General features: G+C 32.9%; 11 protein-coding genes across 11 annotated transcripts in view; 4 read left to right on the forward strand and 7 right to left on the reverse strand.

Moving 5' to 3' along the window:
- Positions 1-1,939: 1,939 nt before the first annotated feature.
- On the forward strand, positions 1,940-4,108 carry BX664DRAFT_257490 (uncharacterized protein; the record flags this gene model as incomplete). The annotated part of the gene is made up of 5 exons (XM_051540507.1): positions 1,940-2,161; positions 2,221-2,298; positions 2,365-3,278; positions 3,346-3,564; positions 3,628-4,108. 5 exons carry the CDS (start codon positions 1,940-1,942, stop codon positions 4,106-4,108), a joined length of 1,914 nt encoding a protein of 637 aa, XP_051403300.1.
- An 82-nt stretch (positions 4,109-4,190) lies between these two features.
- BX664DRAFT_72311 (CRAL-TRIO domain-containing protein) lies at positions 4,191-5,995 on the forward strand. The gene is made up of 3 exons (XM_051549708.1): positions 4,191-4,409; positions 4,518-5,129; positions 5,216-5,995. The coding sequence occupies exons 1-3, from the start codon at positions 4,250-4,252 to the stop codon at positions 5,929-5,931; spliced, it is 1,488 nt and encodes a 495-aa protein (XP_051403301.1). The 5' UTR covers positions 4,191-4,249; the 3' UTR covers positions 5,932-5,995.
- A 426-nt stretch (positions 5,996-6,421) lies between these two features.
- Positions 6,422-9,070, reverse strand: BX664DRAFT_72335 (uncharacterized protein). Its single transcript, XM_051549709.1, has 11 exons — positions 8,560-9,070; positions 8,393-8,503; positions 8,194-8,331; positions 8,078-8,134; positions 7,842-8,011; positions 7,634-7,777; positions 7,454-7,555; positions 7,179-7,377; positions 6,858-6,913; positions 6,668-6,768; positions 6,422-6,532 (listed from the first exon to the last, which is right to left on the reverse strand). The coding sequence occupies exons 1-11, from the start codon at positions 8,675-8,677 to the stop codon at positions 6,454-6,456; spliced, it is 1,275 nt and encodes a 424-aa protein (XP_051403302.1). The 5' UTR covers positions 8,678-9,070; the 3' UTR covers positions 6,422-6,453.
- A 103-nt stretch (positions 9,071-9,173) lies between these two features.
- On the forward strand, positions 9,174-11,202 carry BX664DRAFT_325511 (uncharacterized protein). The gene is made up of 2 exons (XM_051544039.1): positions 9,174-10,542; positions 10,607-11,202. The coding sequence occupies exons 1-2, from the start codon at positions 9,340-9,342 to the stop codon at positions 10,970-10,972; spliced, it is 1,569 nt and encodes a 522-aa protein (XP_051403303.1). The 5' UTR covers positions 9,174-9,339; the 3' UTR covers positions 10,973-11,202.
- A 247-nt stretch (positions 11,203-11,449) lies between these two features.
- Positions 11,450-14,846, forward strand: BX664DRAFT_378077 (SNF2 family N-terminal domain-containing protein). Its single transcript, XM_051548811.1, has 10 exons — positions 11,450-11,500; positions 11,590-11,751; positions 11,884-12,542; positions 12,610-12,898; positions 12,970-13,049; positions 13,107-13,237; positions 13,301-13,684; positions 13,739-14,178; positions 14,249-14,408; positions 14,462-14,846. Exons 1-10 carry the CDS (start codon positions 11,465-11,467, stop codon positions 14,743-14,745), a joined length of 2,625 nt encoding a protein of 874 aa, XP_051403304.1. The 5' UTR covers positions 11,450-11,464; the 3' UTR covers positions 14,746-14,846.
- Positions 14,847-14,903: 57 nt separating this feature from the next.
- On the reverse strand, positions 14,904-15,900 carry BX664DRAFT_275564 (U3-containing 90S pre-ribosomal complex subunit-domain containing protein; the record flags this gene model as incomplete). Its single annotated transcript, XM_051541292.1, has 2 exons — positions 14,904-15,298; positions 15,394-15,900. Coding segments are annotated over 2 exons (826 nt in total), but the record flags the coding sequence as incomplete, so codon positions are not given.
- A 327-nt stretch (positions 15,901-16,227) lies between these two features.
- BX664DRAFT_257606 (3-deoxy-7-phosphoheptulonate synthase) lies at positions 16,228-17,425 on the reverse strand (the record flags this gene model as incomplete). The annotated part of the gene is made up of 3 exons (XM_051540510.1): positions 16,228-17,087; positions 17,162-17,294; positions 17,354-17,425. 3 exons carry the CDS (start codon positions 17,423-17,425, stop codon positions 16,228-16,230), a joined length of 1,065 nt encoding a protein of 354 aa, XP_051403306.1.
- A 1,046-nt stretch (positions 17,426-18,471) lies between these two features.
- Positions 18,472-19,338, reverse strand: BX664DRAFT_256520 (WD40-repeat-containing domain protein; the record flags this gene model as incomplete). Its single annotated transcript, XM_051540465.1, has 2 exons — positions 18,472-18,768; positions 18,832-19,338. 2 exons carry the CDS (start codon positions 19,336-19,338, stop codon positions 18,472-18,474), a joined length of 804 nt encoding a protein of 267 aa, XP_051403307.1.
- A 2,617-nt stretch (positions 19,339-21,955) lies between these two features.
- BX664DRAFT_72436 (Nup53/35/40-type RNA recognition motif-domain-containing protein) lies at positions 21,956-22,978 on the reverse strand. Its single transcript, XM_051549711.1, has 3 exons — positions 22,787-22,978; positions 22,683-22,719; positions 21,956-22,612 (listed from the first exon to the last, which is right to left on the reverse strand). The coding sequence occupies exons 1-3, from the start codon at positions 22,791-22,793 to the stop codon at positions 22,057-22,059; spliced, it is 600 nt and encodes a 199-aa protein (XP_051403308.1). The 5' UTR covers positions 22,794-22,978; the 3' UTR covers positions 21,956-22,056.
- Position 22,979: 1 nt separating this feature from the next.
- Positions 22,980-24,121, reverse strand: BX664DRAFT_72435 (uncharacterized protein). Its single transcript, XM_051549710.1, has 2 exons — positions 23,196-24,121; positions 22,980-23,120 (listed from the first exon to the last, which is right to left on the reverse strand). The coding sequence occupies exons 1-2, from the start codon at positions 24,027-24,029 to the stop codon at positions 23,058-23,060; spliced, it is 897 nt and encodes a 298-aa protein (XP_051403309.1). The 5' UTR covers positions 24,030-24,121; the 3' UTR covers positions 22,980-23,057.
- A 636-nt stretch (positions 24,122-24,757) lies between these two features.
- BX664DRAFT_364161 (cfr family radical SAM enzyme) overlaps positions 24,758-25,296 on the reverse strand; it is a gene marked incomplete at both ends in the record, with an annotated part of 1,033 nt that continues 494 nt past the window's right edge. Inside the window, 3 exons of the mRNA XM_051548409.1 lie at positions 24,758-24,952; positions 25,026-25,110; positions 25,197-25,296. The exon at positions 25,197-25,296 is cut by the window's right edge and continues 21 nt beyond it. Of these exons, the coding sequence (XP_051403310.1) occupies positions 24,758-24,952; positions 25,026-25,110; positions 25,197-25,296 (380 nt within the window). The remainder of the gene's footprint in view (positions 24,953-25,025; positions 25,111-25,196) is intronic.

A 25,296-nucleotide genomic window follows, 5' to 3' on the forward strand; every position in this document is an offset into this window, starting at 1 on the left:
GAACTTTGATGATACTAGAAGTTATCAGAAAAAGTACCACTCCTTAAATAGATGAGATATTTAATAATAGTGAGCCATTTTTTTTTCTTATGATTTCTAACGAACAATCTTACTATATAATCATTCATAATAACATACTACTGTATAATCAACTATAGTAGATTCTATATAAAATACTGATGATGTTGATAAAATATTATTTTATAAAAAATTTTTTTTTTTTTTTTTTTTTTTTACTAGAAAAGATTCCCGAGATTAGCTTAACGTTGTTTCCATAAATCTTCTGACAGTGAATCATCACCATCAACTGTTGTTTATCCTAAATGGCTTGATTTCCTAAAAGGATACCATTACCTGGGTCATCATCATTCCATAATCAACATGACATGCACATATATATATATATAAGATTGGTCACAATTTCAAACATATCATTCCTCTATATCCATTCACTCCTTCCCCACACGCACATACATATACATACACTTATATACATATACATAAACATAGATCCATATTCATATATATATACCCTTAGTACCGCTTTACTCATTGTCAATTACTTTTTTTTTTTTATTAAAAAAAAAAAAAACAAAAGTAATGGTATCAATACAGATTAGTTGTATAAAGATGTCATGTTGCTGAGTTTCACCTGATCATCTAATAGAAAAGAAAGAAGATCATTCTTATTTCATAAATACGTGATCATCATACCAGCCATTCTGCTAAAACTATTTGTAGATATTTTTCTTTCACTGTAGAAATCTTCAATGCAAATATATATATATATATATATATATATAAACTCTTTCATTTGACCCAGATCGCTCCTAGACAGGGAACAAAAAGAGGAATCGTTCCATAACAGGCCGTAATTTGAGACCAAAAAGATCTAATCATACGTGCACACACACAAGTATGTATATATATATTTATTGAATCAAATCAAAACAAATAATGAATATAGTTTTTATGAAGCTTATTAGATTTTTTTTTACTCTCAGCGAGGATTTTCAGCCAATAGGAACGTATACTTTTTTTTTTTTTTTTATATATATCTTTGTTCGGGGTCTGTCAAAAAAAAAGAACAAAAAAAAAAAATTCTCTTTCTCTTCCCCTTTTCAATAACATGTCACATAATAGTAAGATTACAAGCATTTATTCATCGCTTTAAAACCATGATTTATAACTGTTTCTTTTTTCTTCTTAGATCTTGTAGCCTATGCTACTGTTTTTCCCTTGGTATATATTACCAATGAACTTTATTCAGACTGGGAACGCCACTTGAAGTAAGTCTTTAGTTCATCGCATCTTTCAATATGCTTACAGTTATTATTATTATTGTTATTATTAGAACGTTGGAAACGAAGTTCAATACAAAGATTGAATTCGACTTTATAAAACAGGTAAAAACTATATTGGAAAAAGTAAAGTTTGATAACTAACACGCGGTTTCTTCTTTTTTAAACTGTAGTGTTTCAATATTCAAGGACGGTCTCAAAACAATTGTGAAAATGCGTAAGTAATGATAAATAACTTCTATATATAGATGTATTTAACCTTTCTTCTTCCTATGATAAAATAGTGCTCGTCTTATTATAAACAAACTCCTTCCTGTTTTGGTACATAATATATCTTGAATAATAATAATAATAAAAAAAACAGAAAAAGAAAGCAATATATGTATTAATCTTATTTTATTATATAGAATAATGGAATGGACGAAAACCGATTTCATGGCACCTATCCAGACATTGAGTTAGATATTCCTGAACTGACTCCAATTCCTAATATATCTCCCTCTATTGTTACATCTCCAACATTGACGAATCTATCACTCGACGACAACTCTCATTCGCCCTTGCCAGAAATCCCAAGAACAGAAAGTCAAACAACTGTACAAGATTATCATGATGATAAGATACAATCATCATCTCCAATGGAACAACATTCTTCCTATTATACTGGTGATACTGAAAGCGATGGCGAATCCGAAGAAGAAATAAAGGAATTTTCTACTCAATTTGTGATAGCAAGGAATATTATCCGTCCAAATGAAGTCTTTACTGGTCCTGCCATGGGTGTGAAACAACATACGAACTATATTCGATTGATTGAAGAAGAAACTGGCACTGAATGTGCATTATTACCAAATGGACGCGTAAGCTCAACAAAAAAAAAAAAAAAGGTTAATGAAAAACTAATAAATCGTTTTGATAGACTATCAATATTACTGGCTCTAGTCAAGAGAGTGTAGATGATGCTGCTTCACGATTTTTGGTCCTTCAAACCGCATACGTAAGATATATATATTACTTATATTAGAAACAATTTTTATCTAATCTTTCGTATTTATTTGTATAGAAACGCAGTAGTAGAAGACCCATTGTTGTACCTTGTATTCATCCAAATGCCGAAGATCCTCGTCCCTTCAGACTCTTCTTTGCTGATAAGGAAAGATATCGACATAAGGATAGTCTTTTTGTACCTCCTGATTTCAAGCGTCCTCTTTATGTTTTGTTGCCCGTGTACAATGATCCCCGAACTGGTGAGCCGGCAAAACCAACTGATCTTATTGATATCTCTGCTCAAACTCGTCAACAATCAATGCAACAGACTCAACCGGAATTCCCAGCGTTACCAAAGAAAAATCGATCTCCTCCTGGATTCCCTTCATCAATAAATACAATCAATACGGTTCCTCAAAGATATACTCGCTCCCCTTCTACAAGTTCTACACCGTCATCTCCATTGCCATCACCGTCACCTCGTGAAACTACAATGACATCAACCTGGGGATCCAATACAGTAAGTCAAACACATACAACTGTCCTGACACCAGAAGCTGAACAATGGAGAAATCGACCAATCACACCAAATCAGCCACTATCTGGTAATTCAAATGATGATTTTCCCTCTCTACCTACGACACCAGCCAGAAAACCTTCAGTACAATCCCCTGGTAAAGGAATACAGCGACGTGTCATTAGAATCAGTAATCAAAAAGCAGCAAAGGTCAACAACAACAGCAATAATCAAGTCAGCACCTCTATTTTTGATCAGTGCCGTGAATACAACTTCCACAATGCTAGATTCGCTTTAACTGAGGGTTTGCAACATGTGCGCAGTCTCCGTGGTGAAATTCGTATTGGTGCGAAATTAGGAAAGGTTCTATGGAATAATATGACACCAACAGTATCATCACAACTTTGGGAATTCCAAGATATCAAGGATGTGGTTATGAATGAAATGAAAGTACGATCTATATTCAATAACGTGTAAGTAGGAAACAAAACAAAAAAAAAAAAATAGAATCAACAGTTTAATTCCTTTTTTTTTTTTTAGGACTACAAAATCAGAACAAGTGATGGATGCTATTGCTCAACAAATTCCGGAACATTTCGCGAGAACAGCTTGTTTCGAAATTCATGCTCAAGCAAGAAATCAACCTACACTTCCTTATCAACCTATTATTATGATATTGAATCCTGGTGCTGTCGGTTTAAAAAAAGTGGTATTAAAAAAAGAACGAATCAGTGAAGTAAATTGGGTATCATTGGACAGGTAATAATGAAATGAAGCCAGTTGACTATGTATTAACCTACGTGTTTATTTGTATATAATTAGAAAGTTCGACTTTCAAATCTACATGGATGCTGAACAATGTGGACGTACGGATGTGAAACCCTATTCGACTTTTCTCAAGAAATTGATGATCAATACTTCAACACTACAAATGACTTATGAAGATATTCCTGACTTTTTACATGTGACACATATCTATTACAAACAAACAACGAAATTCTATCTACATTTCCCATTCATTGCGCATATTACGATGGTGGAAAGATTAGATCTACAACCTGTAGCATATGCATCTAATGGAAAGAAGATGTCTGCGGATACTGGTAAAGGTGAAGTTTGGTTTGATTGTGAGGTGATCTGTGGTAATCATGAAGGATTATTCAATCAAAATTTGGATTTACCCATTGGCAAGGAAGCATCATGGACGGTCAAGGATATCTGGGGTGAAAATGAACAACTCTTATTCGATTTTATCAAATGTTTGATCATACTTACGGAAAAATGTCAAAAAGCAGTGAAATAGTTATTTAGTATATAGTTATGGAAAAAATAAAATTGATTCATGCGATATTTTTTTTTCTTTTTATATTTGAAACCACGATAATTTAATTTTTTTTTTTTTTGAAAACTTTTTTTTTCTTTTCCTTTACGTTTTTTTACTATTATGACTCGTGACTCTTTAGAAAGACTCATTAAACTGAATACTTGGTTCAAGGAAAGCGACATTGTTATCACCAAATTACAACAACGACTTCAACTTGAATTAACTAGTAAATTGAGTTCTCTTGAACTTGACATTGCTCTTCGATATTGTCAAGATCGAGGTAAAAAAAAATAAAATAGTAATGAAGACCAAGTTGACCTTTTATTTAAATATTCTCTGTATTTCTTTTTTTTTTTTTTTCATATCATATATCTATATATACTTGTAGTGACAGTCTTCCGATACCTTCTTGCCACAAACTTTGAAATTGAAGAAACCTATCAACGATTACTTAACATTATTCAATGGAAGGTCGAGGAACAAGTGGATCAACTTTCTTGGCAACAATTTCCAGAATGGTTTGATAAAGGGTTTGCGTTCTATCATAAACACGACAAGTGGGGTCAACCTGTCATGGTGATCCGATTGCGACATTTTCCGATGATCGATATGATGGACAGTAAAACAAGTTTTGTACGACAACTTCAACCTTATGTGTGTTACTTGATGGAATTAGAAAGGCGGTGGACTTTGGATGAAACACGTAAAAGACAACAACAACAGGAAGATATGCCTTTGGTGATGGAAATGACAGTAATAGTAGATATGGATCAGGCGCCTTTCCTTCCTTTAGATACAACTACCCTTGGATTACTATGTGATTTGATGCAACATTATCCTAATATGGTTGGAAATATTTTTGTACTGAATTTTGGATGGATGCATCAAGGTCTTTGGCATATTATCAAGTTTTTCCTTTCAGATTCGGTAAAGAATAGGATTTGTTTTACTACCAAGGATGATCTTATTCAAGTCATATCTGAGGAAAATTTATTACAAGGCAAGTGGGAATTTTAAAAAAAAAAAAAAAAAAAAATCAAACAAACAAACAAACAAACAAACAATGACTCTTATTTTATATATTAGATTTGGGTGGATCTGATGATTATCAATGGAATGTGACCTCTAATAAAGTGATACAAGAATTCGACAGGTTGCTGCAAGGTGATATGCTTCCTCCTTCTCCAGCTTTGACACCTTTGCAGCTTTCAGAAATTTCCCTTGACCCCTATGATAATATTGAACATACTGAAATCATTGATCCAATCGAAATGACAACAAATGTACATGAAGAAAATTATCCAATGGATCACAATACGATGGAACAAGAACGTCTGCTAGGGAATCATCCAAAGCTACTAAGCTATTTTGGTATTGGAAAACAATGTCAACTTGGATTACGTACAGGCTCCTCTTTTCTTTCGTCCTATCTGGAAAATGATCTTACTCCAACAAATACTTACAAATTGGAACAAGAAATCGATTGGATGACTTGGTCAATGGAATCAGATACTTCATCAAAGAGAACAAAGCAACGGATTGATATGGCAACACAAACAACCTCTCACAACACAACAATGGGATTCGATACTCGTACAACATTATCAAAAAAGATGACTTTTAATTATATATGGAAACTCTTACGTTGGATGTTTTTTTACCTCTTTATACGGATTCATTTTGAAAGTCTGATCTATTATCAATTGATGCCATTGGTAAACCCTCAACACTTGTTATCTGCCACTATTGGTATATCTGCTAGTATGTTTATGATTCTTGGTCCCTTACTTTTATCACCTTGATGACCTTCACTCTCTTCCTTCATTACGCCTTTTCATACTCTTTTTTTTTTTTTGATACCTATTAATATCACTTATTCCATTTTGATTTATTCTATTTCATAATACATCCAAAATAAAATTACCCTTTATTATTCTCCTTATCATCTAATGTAATCTACCAGAGTTAAGGAATTGTATTTTTTTTTTTTTTGACTGTTATAAATGCGTTATGAAGCATCTTTGTTGCCTATACACTGAATTCGGGAACAAAAGAAAAACTTTCTTCTTTGTTTTATCCTGATCCGGCTTGATCAAAAAGAAAAAGAGAAAGAGAAAGAGAGAGAGAGAGAGAGAGAGATGCCTATAAACGAAAACATAACAATCACCCGTCGCATAAAATTCCTATAGAAAATATACTTATCAATAAATATCAAAAATGTTTACTCATTGATGATGATGGATCAATATACCGATGAACTAATATCAACCTAAATCGGAAGTATGAATAAAGTAAAAGAATATCATATTTTTTTATTGTTGTTATCATTCATCACTAACTAAACGATAATATAATTCTAATCTATCGGTGTATTCTGTAGAACCAATAGTCGTGGAGATATGCCTATACCATTCATCAAAAAAAAAAAAAAAAGAAAGAAAGAAAAAAAGATTAAAAATGAGAGATTAAAAATACAAAAATCATTCGATTCAGTCAGTAAATAGGATGATGAACGAAAAAAAAAAAAAAAAGACTTACTGACTGTGATCTTCATGTGTCAAGAGTTGTACCGGTTTCCCTAAAGGCAATAGCAAAATTGGATAGTATTGTTGTTGGCAATCATATAGCGATTTGATCATCTATCTCTCCACATAAAAAAAAGAAAAAAGGAAATAAGTGATCATTTATTTGGAATCAATTCATTCTTTGTTTTCAAAATATAACTTACAAGACAGAAGCATATTAGATTAGATATCCATCCAAAAGTAGATTTGATATAGTATGCTAAATAAATATGTGAAACATAGATTGGATTAGGATAAAAGAGTTGAATGTTATTTGTGCTTTATACCTAATGCGAATAGTTTCATGATTGTAAAAATTGGAGAAGAAGGTATAAGCCAACATGATGAAAATAAAGCTACTAACAAAAATGGACGAGCACCTAAAAAAAAAAAAAAAATAAAAATAAAAAAAGAAAAGAAAAGAAAAGAAGAAATCACTACCTTTTTTTTTTTTTTTTCCTAAAACAAAAGATTTCCCAACTTACTATAGTAAAATAATTCGAGCATACAACTATATAACCATTGGATTGGCTGGATGATAAACCTAAGATCAGTTTGAATATTATTGATATCATACTGCACTGATTTCAATTGATGTTCTGTCATATCCAAAAGATGAGATAATGTTTGATTTGCATCATTTACAGATGTTTGCCATTGTTGAACAAGTTGATGCTGTACTTCCTTCGATATATATATATATATGTATAAAAGATGTTAATTCCAATATTTGCACGCTATATATATCTAATAATTTTACCTGCCAATGTAACCATTTTGTCATTGTTTCGTTTTGCCATAAGGACATGATTTCCATTTTTGTATAAATAGAAGTAAATTCATGATTGGTATGATTGAGTATCTATTGAAAAAATAATAAATAAATATACAAGTGTTAGAATATATTTATATATATTTGATTATTCTTTCTATATTTTACATTGATCAAATATTGATTGATTTGATTAAAATAATGTTGATTTGCTTTTGTTAACATTTGTTGATTTGCATAGATGTCAGAAGCATGATGTTTTGTCTCCCGAATGATGGATATCAAATCATTCATTTCATCAGATGAGTGGTCCTATATGAATATTTTTTTAAGTAAGAGAATAAATCTTTTTTTTTTTCTTTTCTTTCTTCTTTACCTGTAAATGATTAAATTCTGACCATAATTCAAATTGTTGTAATCTTATAGTATCTAAAAGTTTCATTTCTTGATTTCTCCATTCGATCATATCCAATTGTTGTTGTTGTAACATATTATAATATTTAGTTTGATATAATGTCATATTTTGTTGTGCTTGTTGAAGTAATTCTATATATATATATATATATATATATAAAGATTAACCAGAAGTAACAATTGTTGTTTTATTAAAACCTTTTTCTAGAGGATAACGTATAGCAAAACAAATGGTAGATACATCTCGAAAATAACCTAAAATATATATCAATATATATATGTAACTGTCATAAAGAATGATCTTTTTTTTTTACCACTATAAGTTGTCCATGTTTGGGGAATAGATGCTAGTTTTGTAATACAAACTTGTAAGTATAAAGTAGGATGATGACATTCCAATGGGATTGATATTTGAGCAGTTTCAAGTTCACATAAAGTCAACATCAATGCATCTAAGATAAAATAAATATAACTATAAAAAATATTATAATTCTTTTTTTTTTTTTTTTTTACATTTCATTTGATTTTGTTGATCAAATCCAATTTGTTGACATTCTTTTTCTAATGATAATGTTGCTTTTTTAAAACAATCCTTTTGTTTTAATTGTAATCCATTGAAAAGATCTGTTTATAAAAACAATTAGTTTTATTATTGACTTATTTGCATAATACTTGATAACCTAATCCATGATCTGTTACTTGTTGAATAACTTGATTTGAAAATGGCGTGTTCCACCATAATTGCGCCATTATAGTTTGTGATATAAATAGAATTATCATATGTAAAATGATCATCATAGTGAAAGTGAGAAGAAAAAAAAGAAGATTTATATTATTGAAAGAGAAACATTCAACAAACAAGAATTTTTTTTTTTTTTTTTTTACCGCCTAATAGATCAAAAATTCCGCTTACAGTTCAACATTATTCATCAATGTGGTTACACCGTTAGTGGCTAAAATCTTTAGGTTAATATAATTGCCTACTTGTTTTGACCTCCTGACATAAAAAAAAAAGAGGAGAATAAGTATTTATAATAATAATAATAATAATAAAGTAGAAATTTCCAACCCTCATGAGGATCATCAAAAAGGAGAAAGGGGGTTAGAAAGAAAAAAAAAAAAAAAAAAAAAGAAAAGGAATCTTAAAAATTCCCACTTTTACTTTTTAAGCCAATGAAATTTCACTCTAATATAAATATCAGGAGAAAAGGAACCTGAAAATGTTACATTTCTTTCCTTCTTTTTTTTCCATTTTTTTTTTTTTTTTTCATAATGGCTACTTTACAAAAACAAAAATCAAAAAAACGTATATCTAATGTAAGTTATTTTATTAATTTTATATTTATTATTCTATTTATTTATAATTTTTTTTTTTTTCATTTTATTAGACTACTCAAACAAGACATACTAATGAAGAAATAACAACAACAAGTGGTGATACCAACGAACTAGAACAACTCATGCTCGAACCTGTTACTTATGATGACCTCTGTGAAACCACCAATAAAAAGGAGAACATATTTACTACAGAACTAGTTCAATCGTTACAATCTGTGAAACAAGTTTGTCTCGTAGCTCTTGATTCTTTACTTCGTCAACTAGTCAGTTCAATGCCATCAACAAAACCTGAAAGACGTTTATCTGATTCTTCTTTACCTAACCAAGTTGGAAACTCTTTACTTGGCTCTATTGTTCAAAGTACCAATCGTCTATCAACTTTACCTTCTCATCAACAAGAACAAAAAATGAAGCGAAGTGATTCAACACCAGCAATAGCAACTCTTTCTGTAGTCCAACAAGTATTAACATCACATCAAGCTTGGCTATTGGATTCATCCTCAGATTATAATTTATGTTGTTCTTTGGCTGCTCTTTTACATCATTTATATCGATTATTGGAACTAGGATCTTCAACAGATGATACTCAAAATCCTGATAAAATGACATCTTTATCACCTTCTTCAAGTATTTATTCTCAACTACGTGAAAGTATGTCCTCATTTCAAAAGGAAAAAGCAAACAAGAAGATGAAAATCAATACTAGCGACACCAACAAGAATGAACGTAATTCTGATGAATTGGCTATATTGTGGGACGAACTGGATCAGCTGATGAATGCTATTACTTGCTTGGCACAAGATCACCGACAGGTTATAGACTCTGCTCCTCCTGCATATTATGATATTGTAAAACCCCTGGACACTCCTTCTACTGCCATCACCAACAATTCAATAACAGGAAAAACTGACAAATTAGAAAAGAAATCAATGATGGATCCTCCTGATTATACCCAACAAGTCGAAAAAACCCAACATGATTTGGATAATCTTCTTTCTGCCATTGAACAACTATCAAGCCTTTCACCACAACTCAGCAATCAACGCGTAGACTTGACTGAAAGACAAGCAAAAGAATTGGCCGCTGCTACCATTGGAAAGACTATTGAACGTTTATCTCGTGGAAGAATGGATGATCAACGTGCACCTTTACCCTCAATTCTCTCCAAACAGAAAATGCTTTCTGATCTGATGACACAAATCCAACGATCTTCTCTTCGCTCACTAGATGCTCAACGTGCCAGTATGAATCCTCGACTCACAAAGAAGATGGATGCTATTAATGGAATGTTAAACAACAATGATCGTGGAAGATTGACCAGTCAGGTAATATATATATATATGAAATAAAACAAAAACATTTGACTAACTAAATTCTATCTTTATTTAGGATTGGGTTTCTCCTGAACAACAAATGATTGATGATATGACAACAATGACTGATAAACTTGTCAAGATGATGTATCGTCCGAAATACACTCAACAACGTTATTCACTCTCTGCTTTGAAAGAACGAGAATTCTTCCTTCATCATATTTTTCAAAAAGTAGATCGTATGGAAAATCGACGAATGAGCAATCAAGATGCTGAATATACACGCCGCCCTTCTACAATAACTTCTCAGCAACGGACAGATATGGAAGATGAACTAGGTTGTTTATTTGATCATATTCATCGATCCAAGTCGAAAATGGACAATCAACGTGCAAGTTTTACTACTACCTCTCCTGTAGTTCTCTCTACTGCCTCAACATGATGGAATGACTCTATAGTTTAGTCTATTTATCTATTTTCCATCCATTTTTTATATCTACGTATATTTATACCCTTATTATCTATCTCATTTTTAGTTTTGTATATTGATTCCATTTATATATTCATATATCTATATATCATTCTGTGTATAGAAGTTCAAAGAAAAAAGAAAAAAAAAGAAACAATAAAAACTCAGAGTGTAGACGGCAGGCTGACTCCTCTTTTTATCTGTATGCTTTAAATAGAATTTGGAACTTTTTTTTTTTTATATATATCACTATAATGATAATAATAATCATGAAATCTTTTTACACTTTTATTGAACAACCAGTTTCATAGACCAACAACAGGCATGACCAAAAAAGGACAGATTTAAAATTCCGGGAAAATGATAACAAAAAAAAAATTTTTGAGAACCAACATACAGACAACTTTTTTCTTTTCTTACCTCCTCACCTTTTCTTTTTTTTTTTTTTTTGTCGTTTATCAAACCATGTCAGTCGAAGACCTTGAATCACAAACTCAACAGGTAGGTAAATTAGTAAAGAAAAAAGAAAAACTATATATTTCTTCATTGTTATGTCATTCTTATTTACTTTTTTTTTTCCTTATCGGTAGGAAACAAGTTTGACACCTTCCGTTATGGCAACTGATCAAGAATCTCAAGCTGCTGGTACAGAGGACAACAACGAAGTTGTGGTGACTTCAACCATGTTGAAAGAGGAAGAAGACATGGCAAAAGAAACGAAAAAGGAACATGAAGCTCGTATGCAAAAAGAGGTAAAGGAAATATTCTTATTTTTTTTTTATTGAATAATAAAAAAAAAGAGGACAATAACACTCATAGTCACTATTAAATACATACATACATACATATATATATATATATATATATATATATATATTACATAGGCTCAAGTTCAATTCGATAGTACAGTGAAAGAACAACGAATGAAACGATTGAACTTTTTATTGGAGAAATCTGGTGCATATGCTTCCATCCTTGGACAAAGACTTGCCAAACAACAAGAAGAAGCAAGAGAAAAGGCGGCCAAATTGGATGCTGCTGCTGCTGCTACTACTACTAATGATGGTGCTGATATGGATTCTCAAGTGAAATCCAAAAAAGGAACGCGTAAATCCAGTGGCAAGAACGCGGCAAGTGGAACAAAACGACGAAAAACGAATGATGCTCAATATCAACTTGAAGAGTATTTGGATGAACAAGACCTGAAACGGCGCAAAAATAATGAAAGTGTGGCTTCTGCTATCAAAGAAGATGCTAGACAAGGGGAAGATTCTTCGCTTTTAGTGAAACCAACGATTTCTGCTCGACAACCTTCTTTGGTGACAGGTGGTGTATTACGCGATTATCAGTTAGCAGGTGTGGAATGGCTCATCAGTCTCTGGGAAAATGGTCTCAATGGTATCCTGGCCGATGAAATGGGTCTTGGAAAAACTTTACAAACAATTAGTTTTATTGCTCATTTAAAAGCAATGCAAGTAGCTGGACCTTACTTGATTGTGACTCCTTTATCAACTCTAGCTAACTGGGTGAATGAATTCAAAAGGTGATAGATAATATATATATATAAAAGTGAGATATATACTGATCTTTTTTTTTCTTTTTTTGTATAGATTTACTCCTGATATCCCTGTTATTCTTTACCATGGTAGTAAAGATGAACGTCAACATTTGATCAATCGAAAAATGGCCAAAAAGAATCAAACAAACTTTGATTTCCCTATTGTAGTTACCAGTTATGAAATTGTCATGAATGATCGAAAGCACTTGCAAAAATATAATTGGAAATACATTGTGGTGGATGAAGGTCATCGTCTCAAGAACATGAATTGTAAACTGATCAGAGAATTGAAGACTTATTCTAGTGCGAATCGATTATTGTTGACTGGAACACCATTACAAGTAAGATGGATGGTAGAGAAAATTCAAATGTCATCTAATTTTTTCTTTCTTTTTTGTTATTATTACATTAGAACAACCTGGCAGAATTATGGAGTTTACTCAACTTTTTATTACCCGATATCTTTGATAGCTTGGATATGTTTGAATCATGGTAAGAGTAAAAAATTATATATGCTTAAGTTCACTGTTTTTATTTTCAATTTTTTAGGTTTGACTTTTCGGATATCCATCAAAAAAGTGGTCAAGAACGTATCATGAAGGAGGAACAAGAAGATCAAATCATCACTAGTCTCCATACTATTTTGAAACCATTCTTATTACGGCGATTGAAGACAGATGGTAAGTTATTTTGGTTATTATTATTATTATTTCATGATTGACTTTTATATTTTTTTTTTATAGTGGAACATTCCTTACCGAAAAAAAAGGAATACTTATTATATGCACCATTGACAGTGGCACAGAAAAATTTATATGATGCCATCATCAAACGCGATTTACGAGATTATTTGATCAAACGCAAGACCACTAAAGATGATCAGGATAACAATGATACAAAGGAACCTGAAACTGCTGATGTAGAGAATCAAGAAAATGCCAACACTGATGGTAACAACAATACATCCACCACTCGCAAATCATCTCGTGCTTTGAAATCAGTGACATACAAGGATCCATCTGATCGAACTTATTTTGCCACATTGGAAAAACAAGCTCAAAACGCAAACTCAATTACTGAAGATGCGAATCTAGAAGTTGGGAAAAAACATCAATACCAAAATGCAAGTAAGTAAATTATATGATTGATCATTTACAATAACTGACCATCTTATATATTAGTCAAACATGTCAATTCTCTTCATCTTCAAAATCTTGTTATGCAACTACGAAAAGTATGTAACCACCCATTTTTGTTTGATTGGCCTATTGATCCTCGTACCAACACACATGTTCTCAACAATGATTTGGCTGCTCAATCTGGCAAGGTGTTGTTATTGGATCGTTTATTGACAGCTCTTTTTGACCGTGGGCACAAGGTGTTGATTTTTTCACAAATGACAAAAATGTTGGATATTTTGGAAGATTGGGCAACACATCTCAAGGGCTGGCCCATCTGTCGGTTGGATGGAAGCGTTTCTCAAGAATCTCGTAGACAACAAATCGAAGAATTTAATGATCCTGATTCTCCTTTCAAATTATTCTTATTATCAACTCGTGCTGGTGGATTGGGGATCAATTTGACTGGTGCTGATACTGTCATTATCTTTGATAGTGATTGGGTAAGTGACAAATATCTTTTTCTTTTTTCCCGTTATTGATCTTTTTTTTTTTTTTTAAAAAAAAAAAAAGAACCCTCAAATGGATTTACAAGCTCAAGATAGAGTACATCGTATTGGTCAAACCAAACCTGTGTTAGTTTATCGATTTGTAGCGGCAAATACTGTAGAAGCCAAGATCCTTGAACGTGCAACAGCCAAACGTCGATTGGAGAAATTGGTCATTAGCAAAGGTAATCAAAATGACAAGATGATTTCAATGTTAAATATTTTTTTTTTTGTTTAGGCAAATTCAAAACACCCATTTCATCCACATCTGGTTCTGCAAAAAAGGAACAAGAAAACAGTGTAAGGGAATTGGCGGAAATCTTGGCATCAGAAGATGGAGAACAAGTACAAATTGTCGCTCAAGGGGATAAGGTGATCTCTGACGAAGATCTTGACAAAATCTTGGACCGAAGTGATCAAGTCTTGGATTCTCAGAATATCAGTGTGTCTGGCGGCTTCAAACAATTGGATGCAAGTGAAATGATCGATGCTAAAAATGAAATCCTTGCCACTCGTACATGATATATCTTTTTTTGAAAATGGATTAGTTTAGCTTTGCTTTTTTTTTTTGAATACATACACTTTCTATTATTCCTTTATTCATTCATTTTACAATATACACTTTATATCAAAATAAATAAATATATATAAAAAAAAAAGTAGATAATCATTCATTCAATAGTCAGTAGTAAAAAAAAAGAAAATGATTGTGTTTATTCTATATATGAGATAAATGAAATAAAATATATGATACAACTAAAAAAGAGCCAATTTGGAGGTGCCAGCTTGCATTCGAGGAGCAATATAGGTATTCAACAAGGTAAATAAAGGTTCTCGTCCAGACAGTTGTTCCATCAGATTGTAATTGCCTTTGGACGTATCAGTATCCATCACCAAAACCTCCAATTGATCCAATTTCAAATGCCCTTGTTCTATCAGTGCCAATAATCGTTGAGGTGTACCAACTGCCAAATGGATGGCGGTATTGTTCAATAGATCGGCTTGTTCTTGAATCTTGATATGCTTAGCAAACAATTTAGCAATCCTTGCCGTAGTAGCCAATGTTTTCAGTCCTCTATAGAAAGCGAAAAAAAAAAAATATTCAGTATAAAAAACAACGAGTTTTTTTTTTTTTTTTTTTTTTTTTTATTTTTTTTTTTTAATGGTTACCTTGAAAGATCGGCAGCTCGCATGGCAGCATGGGTGACTATGATGGCCATGGGAGATCCCAATCCAGTAGGTTTCTTATTGAGGTTCTTGTGTCTCATGACGGCGAATTTGACATAGTTCGGTAAAGCATCCATGGTGTGTTCTTGTTTGAATTTGGTATTATCGACTATGGCTTCGGGAGTGATTTCCATGGTTTCCAAGGGGGTCAGTGAAGGAAGTGCCTGTTTCAACCGATCCATCACATATTCGGCTTGTACACTAGGTGATTCTGTCCAGATCTTGATACCATGATAAGGATCCTGCGATGATTTCTTTTTTTTGTTCTTCTTGTTCTTCTTCTTCTTTGTATCCTGATCTGCCTTGCGTTTGCCCGTCGTCGTCGTCATGTCTTCTTCGTCCACCGGATTGGTATCCGAATATACTTCTTCTTCAACAAAATCATCCTCGAAATCATCAGCTGATACTGTTGATTGCTTCTTCGTTGAAGATGTATTAATAGGCGTCATGTAATAGATCAAGTAGAATGTAAAAAAAAAAAAAAAAAAAAAAAAAAAAAAAAAGTTCGGTGCTTCAAGTTTTTTTTTTTTTTTTTTTTGGCCATTACTTTTGGATAAGAAAAAAGTCCCAGCCACCTATGCGGTTCTGAAAAAAAAAATATATATAGATAAATATGAATGGATTTTTATTTCTAAATTTGGTTGGATTCAAAAAAAAAAAAAAAGACATGATGATAATGATAATGATGATATAGATTTATAAAATATATAAAAGAAGGGAAAGGACAAAAACTATATATATATAAAAGAGTATGAAATGAAATAGTAAAAATGAAGTCTAATTAGAACCAGAAGAAGAACGACGAAGCTTGATGGCATTGGATAAAGAGAGAAGGATTTCCACTGTAGAATCAAAATCAACACAAGCATCAGTAATGGATACACCGTATTTTAAGCCAGCAGGACCTTCACTAGGAACACTTTGTTTGCCTTCATTGATATGTGATTCAATCATCAAACCAATAATAGAAGTTTCACCAGCAATGATTTGTTCACACAAGTTGTTGGCCACCTTGGGTTGGTTGCGATGATCCTTATTGGAGTTACCATGAGAACAATCCACCATAATGTTGGGTCGAATATTTGCCTTTGTCATCTGAGCTTTTGCTTTTTCAATATGTTCCTTTTCAAAGTTGGGACCATCGTTACCACCACGTAAGATAACATGACAATCAGGATTGCCAGTGGTATGGGTAATACTGACAGTACCTTGTTTGGTGACACCTAAAAAGTGATGAGGAGCAGAAGCCGATCCAATACCGTCGATAGCTACCTTGACATTACCATCTGTACCATTCTTGAAACCAACAGGGAAAGAAACTCCAGAGGCCAATTCACGATGTAACTGAGATTCGGTAGTACGAGCACCAATAGCACCCCATGACATTAAATCAGCCAAATATTGAGGAGAAATAGTATCCAATAATTCTACAGCAACTGGCATACCGGCATCAGTCAATTCGCATAGTAATTTGCGTCCTACACGTAAACCCTTGTTGATGTTGTAACTGTTGTCAATATCAGGATCATTGATCAATCCTTTCCATCCAACTGTGGTACGAGGTTTTTCAAAGTACGAGCGCATGATGATCAACAATTCATCCTTGACTTGTTCTCGAAGTTGAATCAACTTTTGGCCTACAAAGAATATGATTTGATCATTATATAATCATCTTTTTTTTATTTCATATTTGTCATATTTAAGAACTTACAATATTCTTTGGCGGCAATAGTATCGTGAATAGAACAAGGACCAACAATAATAATCAAACGATCATCTTCACCTCGAAGAATGGCAGAAGCTTCGTTACGGGCTTGAGCCACTGTTTGTTCAGACTTTTTAGACTAGATAAAAGTAAAGAATAAAAGTATCAATACAAGTTTGTTGTCAACTACAATATTACCATAGGCAATTCTTCTTGTAAGAAAGCAGGAGTCAATAAAGCATTGTAACCAGTAATACGAAGATCTTCCATCATAATGTAAGTATAAAGTTTAAAAAAGAAAAAAAAAGAAAGAAAGAAAGAAAAAAGATCAATTTTTTTTTTTTTTTTTTTTTTTTTTTTTTTGCTTTGACGCGAGGTTTTTTAATAAAAGCAGTCTCCTTGTCAATTTTTTTTTCTCGGCTTTTTGAACGCTCTGACTCACTCAAACTCATCTCTGATGCACTAAAAAAAAAAAGGGGGGAGATTGACGGAAAATTAAAAGCCAAAAAGAATATCACATGCCAATTTGATTTGACATTTTTGATTCCTTTTTGGATTTTATCAATGACCCATCCGTTTCATTAAAAGAAAACAATGAACAATATAGACATTATTTCAATGGAAATCATTTGATCGACATCATCCTTTTTTTTTTTTTTGATCAGCCCAATTTCCAAGCATCTAATTAAAAAGTGGGACTCTTCATGGGAGGATTCGGGATTTCAGAATCCGCGGACATAGTCAAAAGAAGGTGTCTAAATGATATGATGTTTTTCTCTTTTGAGAGGATAATAATAGATCATCATCAACATAAGAAATACTTATCATAGAAATGTCATCATCCTAGAATCATAAAATCATTCTCTACCTTAAAAGAGGAAAATGTTCTAATAACCATACTAGATGAAAAGAATTCCTCTTCGGGTGGTCAAATTAAAGTTATTTTATAACTTAAACACGAAGATATCAATAAAGAATATATTTTATTAATCAGATGATTTCATTCAAAAAAGAAAAGTGGAATGATAGTAAGAGGGTTATAAGGACTACAAAGGATATAAAACTAATTCTACTATGCAAAATACAAGAGGTGGAAGTGACTTTTTTTTTTGATGATGATAATTAGGCTAAAAACTGAGTATCGATACCATGAGTAAAATCATAAACAAATATCTTGGACATATTGGTACAACAAACTATTTTAGAATAGTCAAATTGAAGATTGATCACTCTATATGATAAAATAACAATATAGGATTGGTTAGTAACTGATTCAAAAAAAAAAAAAAAAAAAAAAAACTATTAATGATGATTTTTTACCGTCCATCCAAATTATCGGTCAAACTACGTAAAAGAGTGCCTTTTTCCATATTCCAAATTCGAAGACTACCATCATAGCTTCCACTGACAATCCGATCCAATCGTTTATCCATTTGTAAAGTACGTACAAGTTCAGTATGACCGGTAAGAGTATGTAGACATTCGCCGTTAGTCATGTTCCAAATCTTGATGGTTTGATCACTGGAACCACTCACAATACAATTACCATCAAATTCAACACATGCAATACCACGACTATGAGAGTCAAAAGTTCGAATAGAAGCACCAGTATTCTACAAAAAAAAAAAAAAAAAAAGGTAATCAGGATTCACTGTATTTTTTTTTTTAATACTTACTGCATTCCATAATCGAATGGTACGATCTCCTGAAGCAGACACGACCATATCATCCTTGAATTGTACAGCGTTGACGGCTGCACGATGGCCACGTAGAACCTGTGTTGTTGATCCTGTTGATAAATCCCATACACGAATAGTTCGATCCTTGGAAGAACTGACCAATCGATCTCCATTAAACCGTAGATTCAAGACACTTTCACTATGACCAGTCAACGTTCGTACTTTCCTACCAGAGGATATATCCCATACAATCATTGTCATATCACTGCTGCCGCTAATAATCCATCGGTCATCAAATTGGAGACATAGTACACTTGCGCTGTGTCCATATAAAGTATGTAAACAGTCAGAATTGTTCATATCCCACACTTTCAAGGTTCGATCACGACTTCCAGTCACCAAAATCTTGCTATTGAATTGTAAACAATAAATCCAGTCCACATGTATATCTGTCGTTCTGCCATTGTCGTTATTATTAGTTGAAGAAGAAGGAAATACATGCATCATATATTGTCCATCCCGCCATCGTCTTTCGATCACACTACGATTTCGATATAGTCGTCGCCAATTGATGAATCGTCTATCTCCATCTTCTTGATAATGATACAATGCTGTTTCATCATAATGAACATATTGTCGTGATATTGGTCTATTCTTGAAAGGACGTCTTTCAATCACACGGTGTTGGGTGGCATCCAGCATTAGAGAAGTTGATGATGTTGTTGATGATGACATATGATTTTCATCCTGAGAAAGACGGATATTTCTGTCAAACGTTGAGTTTCGTTGTGACTCTAATCTTCGATAATGATGATGATGATGATGAGGATATTGTTGTTGTTCTTGTTGTTGCTGCTGCTGCTGCTGTTGTTGTTGTTGTTGCTGTTGTTGATAATAATGATGCTGATGATGCTGGTGACGATGTTGGTGATGGCGACGCTGAGATGTAGATGTTGATGCAGAGCCTATGACATCTTCAGTTGGAGTTGATGTTTGATGAAGACGACTTGAGACACTGATACGGGTATAAGTTGGTGTAGGATGAGATCGTCTGATTGGACTTGGAATGGTCGATAAAGAAGGTGTCATCATTGGTAAACGAGAGTCCGTTGCTGGCGATGACGACCGAATTGGTAACGTTGATGATTGATATGAAGAAGAAGAAGGAGAACTGTTCGTTGGGGAAGAAGGTGATGTTGAATCGTTTGTTATTCTACTATGACGCAAGTTGGCCAAAGTATCGTACAATAATAATTTAGAACTATGCTTGATCGAAGATGTTCCATGTGCCTGTATGATGGAGGGAGATGACGGAAGAGGTATCAGAAGTCTTGAAGATGTAGGTGAGAGAGATGATGTTGATAATAATGAAGACGAATCGGTTGATGAGGTCGAAGCACATGGTTGCTGATAAGATGTAGAATCAGGAGTAGAACATGGTTCATGAGACTGTAAAAAAGTTGGTTCGTTTATCTCCTCAATTGTTGTTGGCAAATTTTGTTGTTGTAAAAGTGGGGAGGAAATGGATGATGACAATCGATTTTCTTGTTGAGCGGAGGATGTAGAAATTGCAGAAGATGATGACACTGAGGAAGAAAGATGTTGTGTTTGACGACGTTGTCGAAAACGTAAAAATAGATCACCAGGTCGTCGTAATGGGCGAAGACGACCAGAAGAGTGAGGAGCACCAGGCATGGTAGGTAAAGCAGTTGGATCATAGAGACTGGCATTTGTTCTTGCTAGAGGGACAGAGGAAATACTAGAATTTGATGGAGGAGATGATGTGATCAAACGAGCAGTAGTAAAAGTGTCCATATTCCTTTTCTTGACATCTTTCTTGTTGGATTTCGACATGTCTGAAGATATTGATTGTTCCAAATAGTTCTTGATAGCTTCTTTGTCATATTGCCATCCTTTCTCTATATAAAGTTGTTTCCATAAAGATTGGTCTTCACTGATAAGTTTCCATCGTCTAGAGACTTGACCCATATGTATAAGAGTAAGAACATCTACATAACTAAGGATATAGACAGCCAATTCATAAGGTAACATCTAAATTCAGAATCATCGAATTACACGAGGTTAAAAATCATGCTATATTATTTTGTTTACCACCCCTTTGATTTCCCAAAAAAGAGAGGAGATCATACTTACAGAGAAAAAATCACGATGTAGTAAAGGACCCAGTCGATCTACCACCTTCAGGGACCGCGATGTCGGAATGGATAATAGTAGCTGGTATGCAAATTCTATTTTTAAAAGGAAATGAATAAGATGATAATAAAGAAGATGATAATAAACGAGTTAAAAAAAAAAAAAAAACCAAATCCTCCATATTCATTCGTACCCAGTTTGTCCCCGCTTTTCTTTTCCACTGCTCCCTATTTTTTTTTCCCTTTTTTGTTACACTACACTACACTACACACGCACATATATATATATATATATATATATATAAATACATATTCAATAAACTATTGATGATACTTTACCTGCTTTTTGTTCTTCGGTCCATTTTGTCATAAAGTCAGGCGCTTCAAATCGTTGTTCAACATAACCTTCATCAGTGTGTGTAATAGCTGTTTTGTTATTTGTAATTGGAATATTGTTCATTTTTAATGCTATCGAATCATATTAAATAGGATAAAATTGTATGTGTGAGTGACTAAAAACATAGGTAGCCGTTTGGAGGTTTTTTTTTTTTTTTCTTATTTAGATGATTCATTTTTACCTGTTGTTACTTTTTCTCGTTTTGTCTCGAATGATGGGTTATCGTCGAGTTTCTGCTGATACATGGACACATAAGTTTGTTGGAACACAAAAGAAAAAATAAAAAAAAAAAAAAAAAAAAAAGAGCAAGAAGGGAAAAAAAAAGAAAAGGTTTTAGGTTCTTAATTCCACCCAAAAAAAAAAAAAAAAAAAAAAAGAGGTCAATGAGACAGCGGCCAATCATGTTCGGTGGTATTTGTTTTTTCATTTTTTTTTTTAACTTACAACTCCCTTCAGCACAGAGGCATTAAGAGTGTCATTTTCAAGGAATAGCCGGAGTTATACAATGAACTAGATTTGAGTATGTTTTGATTTTTTATTCTAGAGAAGTAAAAAGATGTACGATGAGGGGTAAATCAATAAAAAAAAAAAAAAGAGAACGAATGAAGACAATAATCATAAACTAGAAAATAAAAAATAAAAATAAAAATAAAAATATACTAATATCACAATCTACCAACCAAAGATGATTTCTTTAAGCTTGTTCATGACGCTATTGTCGGCTACCTTGGTTACTTGTTGCCCCATGACATTGGATTGTCCATATGATGGTGATAATGATGCTGATAATGACGATGATGGTGGTAATGTTGATGGTAATGTTGATGGTGTCGATGTAAAAGATGATAAAAATCCTGATGGTTTATGGTGATCAGTTTTGAATACACTTTGAATAGGTTGTGTCAAATTAACAATACCAGGTTGACCAGAGGAGGATTCTATCGATGCGTTCCCATTCTTTTGATTATTTTCAGTTGCTGGTATCAGTAATGTCACACCAACCATATATTTGTTACCAAGGATAGTACCATTGCATTCCAGTGCTTTTCTAGCTCCTTCCTGTGTCGCATATCGAATCGTCATCCAGTTGCCAGGTGATTGATGACGTTCAGCAATTTCACCACATTTTGTAAAATGTTCTAGTACATCTGCTGTCATATCGGGTGGGAAGCCAAAAATACTAACTGTTGTTGATGCACCAACCTTGATATTTTGATCCTTCATACTACTAAGATGATAGAAAAATACGTTTAATTCTATTCAATTTTCTATAAAGTCCCTTTTGTTGAAATTCATACCTTATAATATTCATATCCTTCTTCAAATCAAAATTAACTAGAAAAAGAAAAAAAAAGTCAATATTCTTTATTTATATTTTTTTTTATTAGAATATAACACTTACCTGGCATAATAGCTGGTTTTGGATTCACGCCAATATCCCATAAAGATGATACTGGTGGTTCATCAGTTGAAATGGTTTCCGTAGATCTATGTTTTCCAAATCCACTATATTTATCATTCTGTTGTGCACCAAATATACCATGAGAAGAGGGAGGAACTGATGATGATTTAAAAAGGACACGTCGACTAGAGAGAGAGAGAGAGAAAAGTAAGGATTTAGTACAAGTGACGACAAAAACTTCCCATTCTTTTATTCTTATTAGTCCATCTACTTACTCTGAATCTTCATTATCACTTAATGAACGTTTATGTCCAGTAGTTGCACTTTCTGTAGTCTATATAAGAAAAAAAAAAAAGAAGAACAATAATGATAAGTTCTTATGACATTATATATATTCTTTATTTTATACCTGAGCAGTTGTACCAGTCAAAAAACCAGGAAGCACAGTCCGTTTTTCACCAAACGTAAGGGAAGGAGAGGAAGAAGATGTAGAAAGTACATTTCGTCTTGATTTTGAGTCACCCAATGACTGAAGATGTGAACTTGCTGATAAAAGGCTGGTGTCTTTGTCTTTCCCAGAGAGAACGAATGTACCTTTTGATGTAGTTGTAGTAGTTGGAGTAGTAGTGGAGCTGGTCGACGAAGTCACGTTATCCGTTTTGGTGGAGTCTCGATCGTTCATAAAGAAACTTGAAGGTAACATAGTACGACTGATACCATCCGGTCGAATGACAAAGTATGGCACATTGGTATCTGGAAAAGCGGCATGTAAACTAAGAAGGGATGAGTCTTGTTGTTGTTGTTGTTGTTGCTGTTGTTGTTGCTGTTGTTGCTGTTGTTGTTGAGATGTAAAACTAAATGCAGGAGTGGATGAAGTTGTATTAGTGGTAAAAGATGAGCCACCGAAAAGTGGTTTTGCGGGTTGCTGTTGTTGTTGTTGTTGTTGAGTGCCAAAACTAAAACCAGCGCCTTGAGTTATATTGGAACCGAATAGAGAAGTGGTATTAGTTGATGTGGAATTAGTAACCGAGGTTGAGGTTGAAGGTTGGAATCCAGTTTGAGTATTCAATGTATTGCTGTTTGAAGGTAAAGAAGAAGTACTAGTGGCAGGAGTAAACATTGAAGTAGTATTGCGTTGGTGACCAAATCCTCCAGGTGTTGTTGTTGTTGTTGTTGTTGTTTGTGTGGTTGATGTTTGAGGAACACCAAAAATGCCAGTTGATGGAGTTGTAGAACTAAACATATCGAGATAATAACACAACAGTCAACAACAACAGTAAAGGAAAGTTATTCTCTTAATAACAGATAAAAAAGTTAACCTAAAGGAGAAGAAAGGAGAAAGGGAAAATGAGAAAAAAAAATCTAGGGAAACGGAAATATTTTTTTCAAAGTCACTTTTTTTTTTCTTTATTCTATTTTTTTTTTTTTTTAGTACAAATATGGTATAAGAAAAAAAGTGTAATCTACAGTTTCTAAATCTATTCTATAATTGAATTTTGTTTCTGTCCTATTGAAGTCTTCAGTTGACCACAAGCAGCCAAAATATCTATAAAAAAAATAAAAAAAAAAAAAAAACATAAGATATCATTCATTATTATCTCTCTTCTTTTACCTTTTCCACGAGGTCTCCTAGTTGTACAAGGAACTCCGCCATTCATCACTACTTGAGCAAATCGTTCAATATGATCCCATTGCGTTGTTTCATAAGAACTTCCAGGCCATGGATTGAATGGTCTATCATAAAAGAAAAAAAATTATATATTAGTTATCAATCACATCATCTTCTTTTTTTTTTTTTTACTTACATAAGATTAACATGAGCAGGAAGTTGTTTTAATAATTTGACAAGCATACGGGCTTCAGCCAAAGAATCATTGACATGATTTAACATAACATATCTAAAAAAAAAAAAAAAAAAAGGATAGTTGGTTAAGCTTTCAAACTTAATAATTGATCACTTTTGTAATTTACTTACTCAAAGGTAATTCTTCTACCTTTATTTCCCATCACTTGACTATATTGTCGACAAGCATCTAATACCATTTCCAATGGATACGTTTTATTCAGAGGAACTAATTCATCACGTAAATCATTATTGGTAGCATGAAGTGAGATAGCCAATGAGACACCAAGTTCACTTGCCAGTTTTGGAATCAATGGTGCAACCTTCGTCATAACAACAAAAGAATATCATTCAATTCAATCTTCCATTTCATCTTTTTTTTTTTTTGGCACTTACACCAGACGTACTGACAACTATTTTGGATTTTGGATATGCCAATCCTTCCGAATTTGTCAATATCTTGATCGCCTTACTTGTAGTTCTTTGAATTATTATAGTAAATAAAAAAGGAAGAAAATAAATCAAAATGATATGTGATGATTGAAATTTTTTTTTTTTTTGATTTACCTCCAATTGTATAATGGTTCTCCTTGACCCATAAATACCATATTGCTTAGTACACGTTTCGAATTGTCTTGTATAGGAAAGTCACCAGATCGTTGAGCAG

This window comes from Halteromyces radiatus, assembly GCF_025201355.1.
Source record: "Halteromyces radiatus strain CBS 162.75 chromosome Unknown BX664scaffold_2, whole genome shotgun sequence".
NCBI lineage: Eukaryota > Fungi > Mucoromycota > Mucoromycetes > Mucorales > Cunninghamellaceae > Halteromyces > Halteromyces radiatus.

Coding starts and splice junctions, on each gene's coding strand:
- BX664DRAFT_72311 (XM_051549708.1), top strand. CDS start 4,250: ATGACTCGTGACTCTTTAGAAAGACTCATTAAACTGAATACTTGGTTC. Junction 4,410..4,517: donor TCGATATTGTCAAGATCGAG/GTAAAAAAAAAT, acceptor ATATACTTGTAG/TGACAGTCTTCCGATACCTT. Junction 5,130..5,215: donor TGAGGAAAATTTATTACAAG/GCAAGTGGGAAT, acceptor TTTATATATTAG/ATTTGGGTGGATCTGATGAT.
- BX664DRAFT_72335 (XM_051549709.1), bottom strand. CDS start 8,677: ATGATGATCATTTTACATATGATAATTCTATTTATATCACAAACTATA. Junction 8,504..8,559: donor AGTAACAGATCATGGATTAG/GTTATCAAGTAT, acceptor TTTTATAAACAG/ATCTTTTCAATGGATTACAA. Junction 8,332..8,392: donor TCAACAAAATCAAATGAAAT/GTAAAAAAAAAA, acceptor ATTTTATCTTAG/ATGCATTGATGTTGACTTTA.
- BX664DRAFT_325511 (XM_051544039.1), top strand. CDS start 9,340: ATGCTCGAACCTGTTACTTATGATGACCTCTGTGAAACCACCAATAAA. Junction 10,543..10,606: donor GTGGAAGATTGACCAGTCAG/GTAATATATATA, acceptor ATCTTTATTTAG/GATTGGGTTTCTCCTGAACA.
- BX664DRAFT_378077 (XM_051548811.1), top strand. CDS start 11,465: ATGTCAGTCGAAGACCTTGAATCACAAACTCAACAG. Junction 13,238..13,300: donor ACGGCGATTGAAGACAGATG/GTAAGTTATTTT, acceptor TTTTTTTTATAG/TGGAACATTCCTTACCGAAA. Junction 14,179..14,248: donor TTATCTTTGATAGTGATTGG/GTAAGTGACAAA, acceptor AAAAAAAAAAAG/AACCCTCAAATGGATTTACA.
- BX664DRAFT_72436 (XM_051549711.1), bottom strand. Junction 22,613..22,682: donor AAGGATATGAATATTATAAG/GTATGAATTTCA, acceptor CTATCATCTTAG/TAGTATGAAGGATCAAAATA.
- BX664DRAFT_72435 (XM_051549710.1), bottom strand. CDS start 24,029: ATGTTTAGTTCTACAACTCCATCAACTGGCATTTTTGGTGTTCCTCAA. Junction 23,121..23,195: donor TGACTGGTACAACTGCTCAG/GTATAAAATAAA, acceptor TTTCTTATATAG/ACTACAGAAAGTGCAACTAC.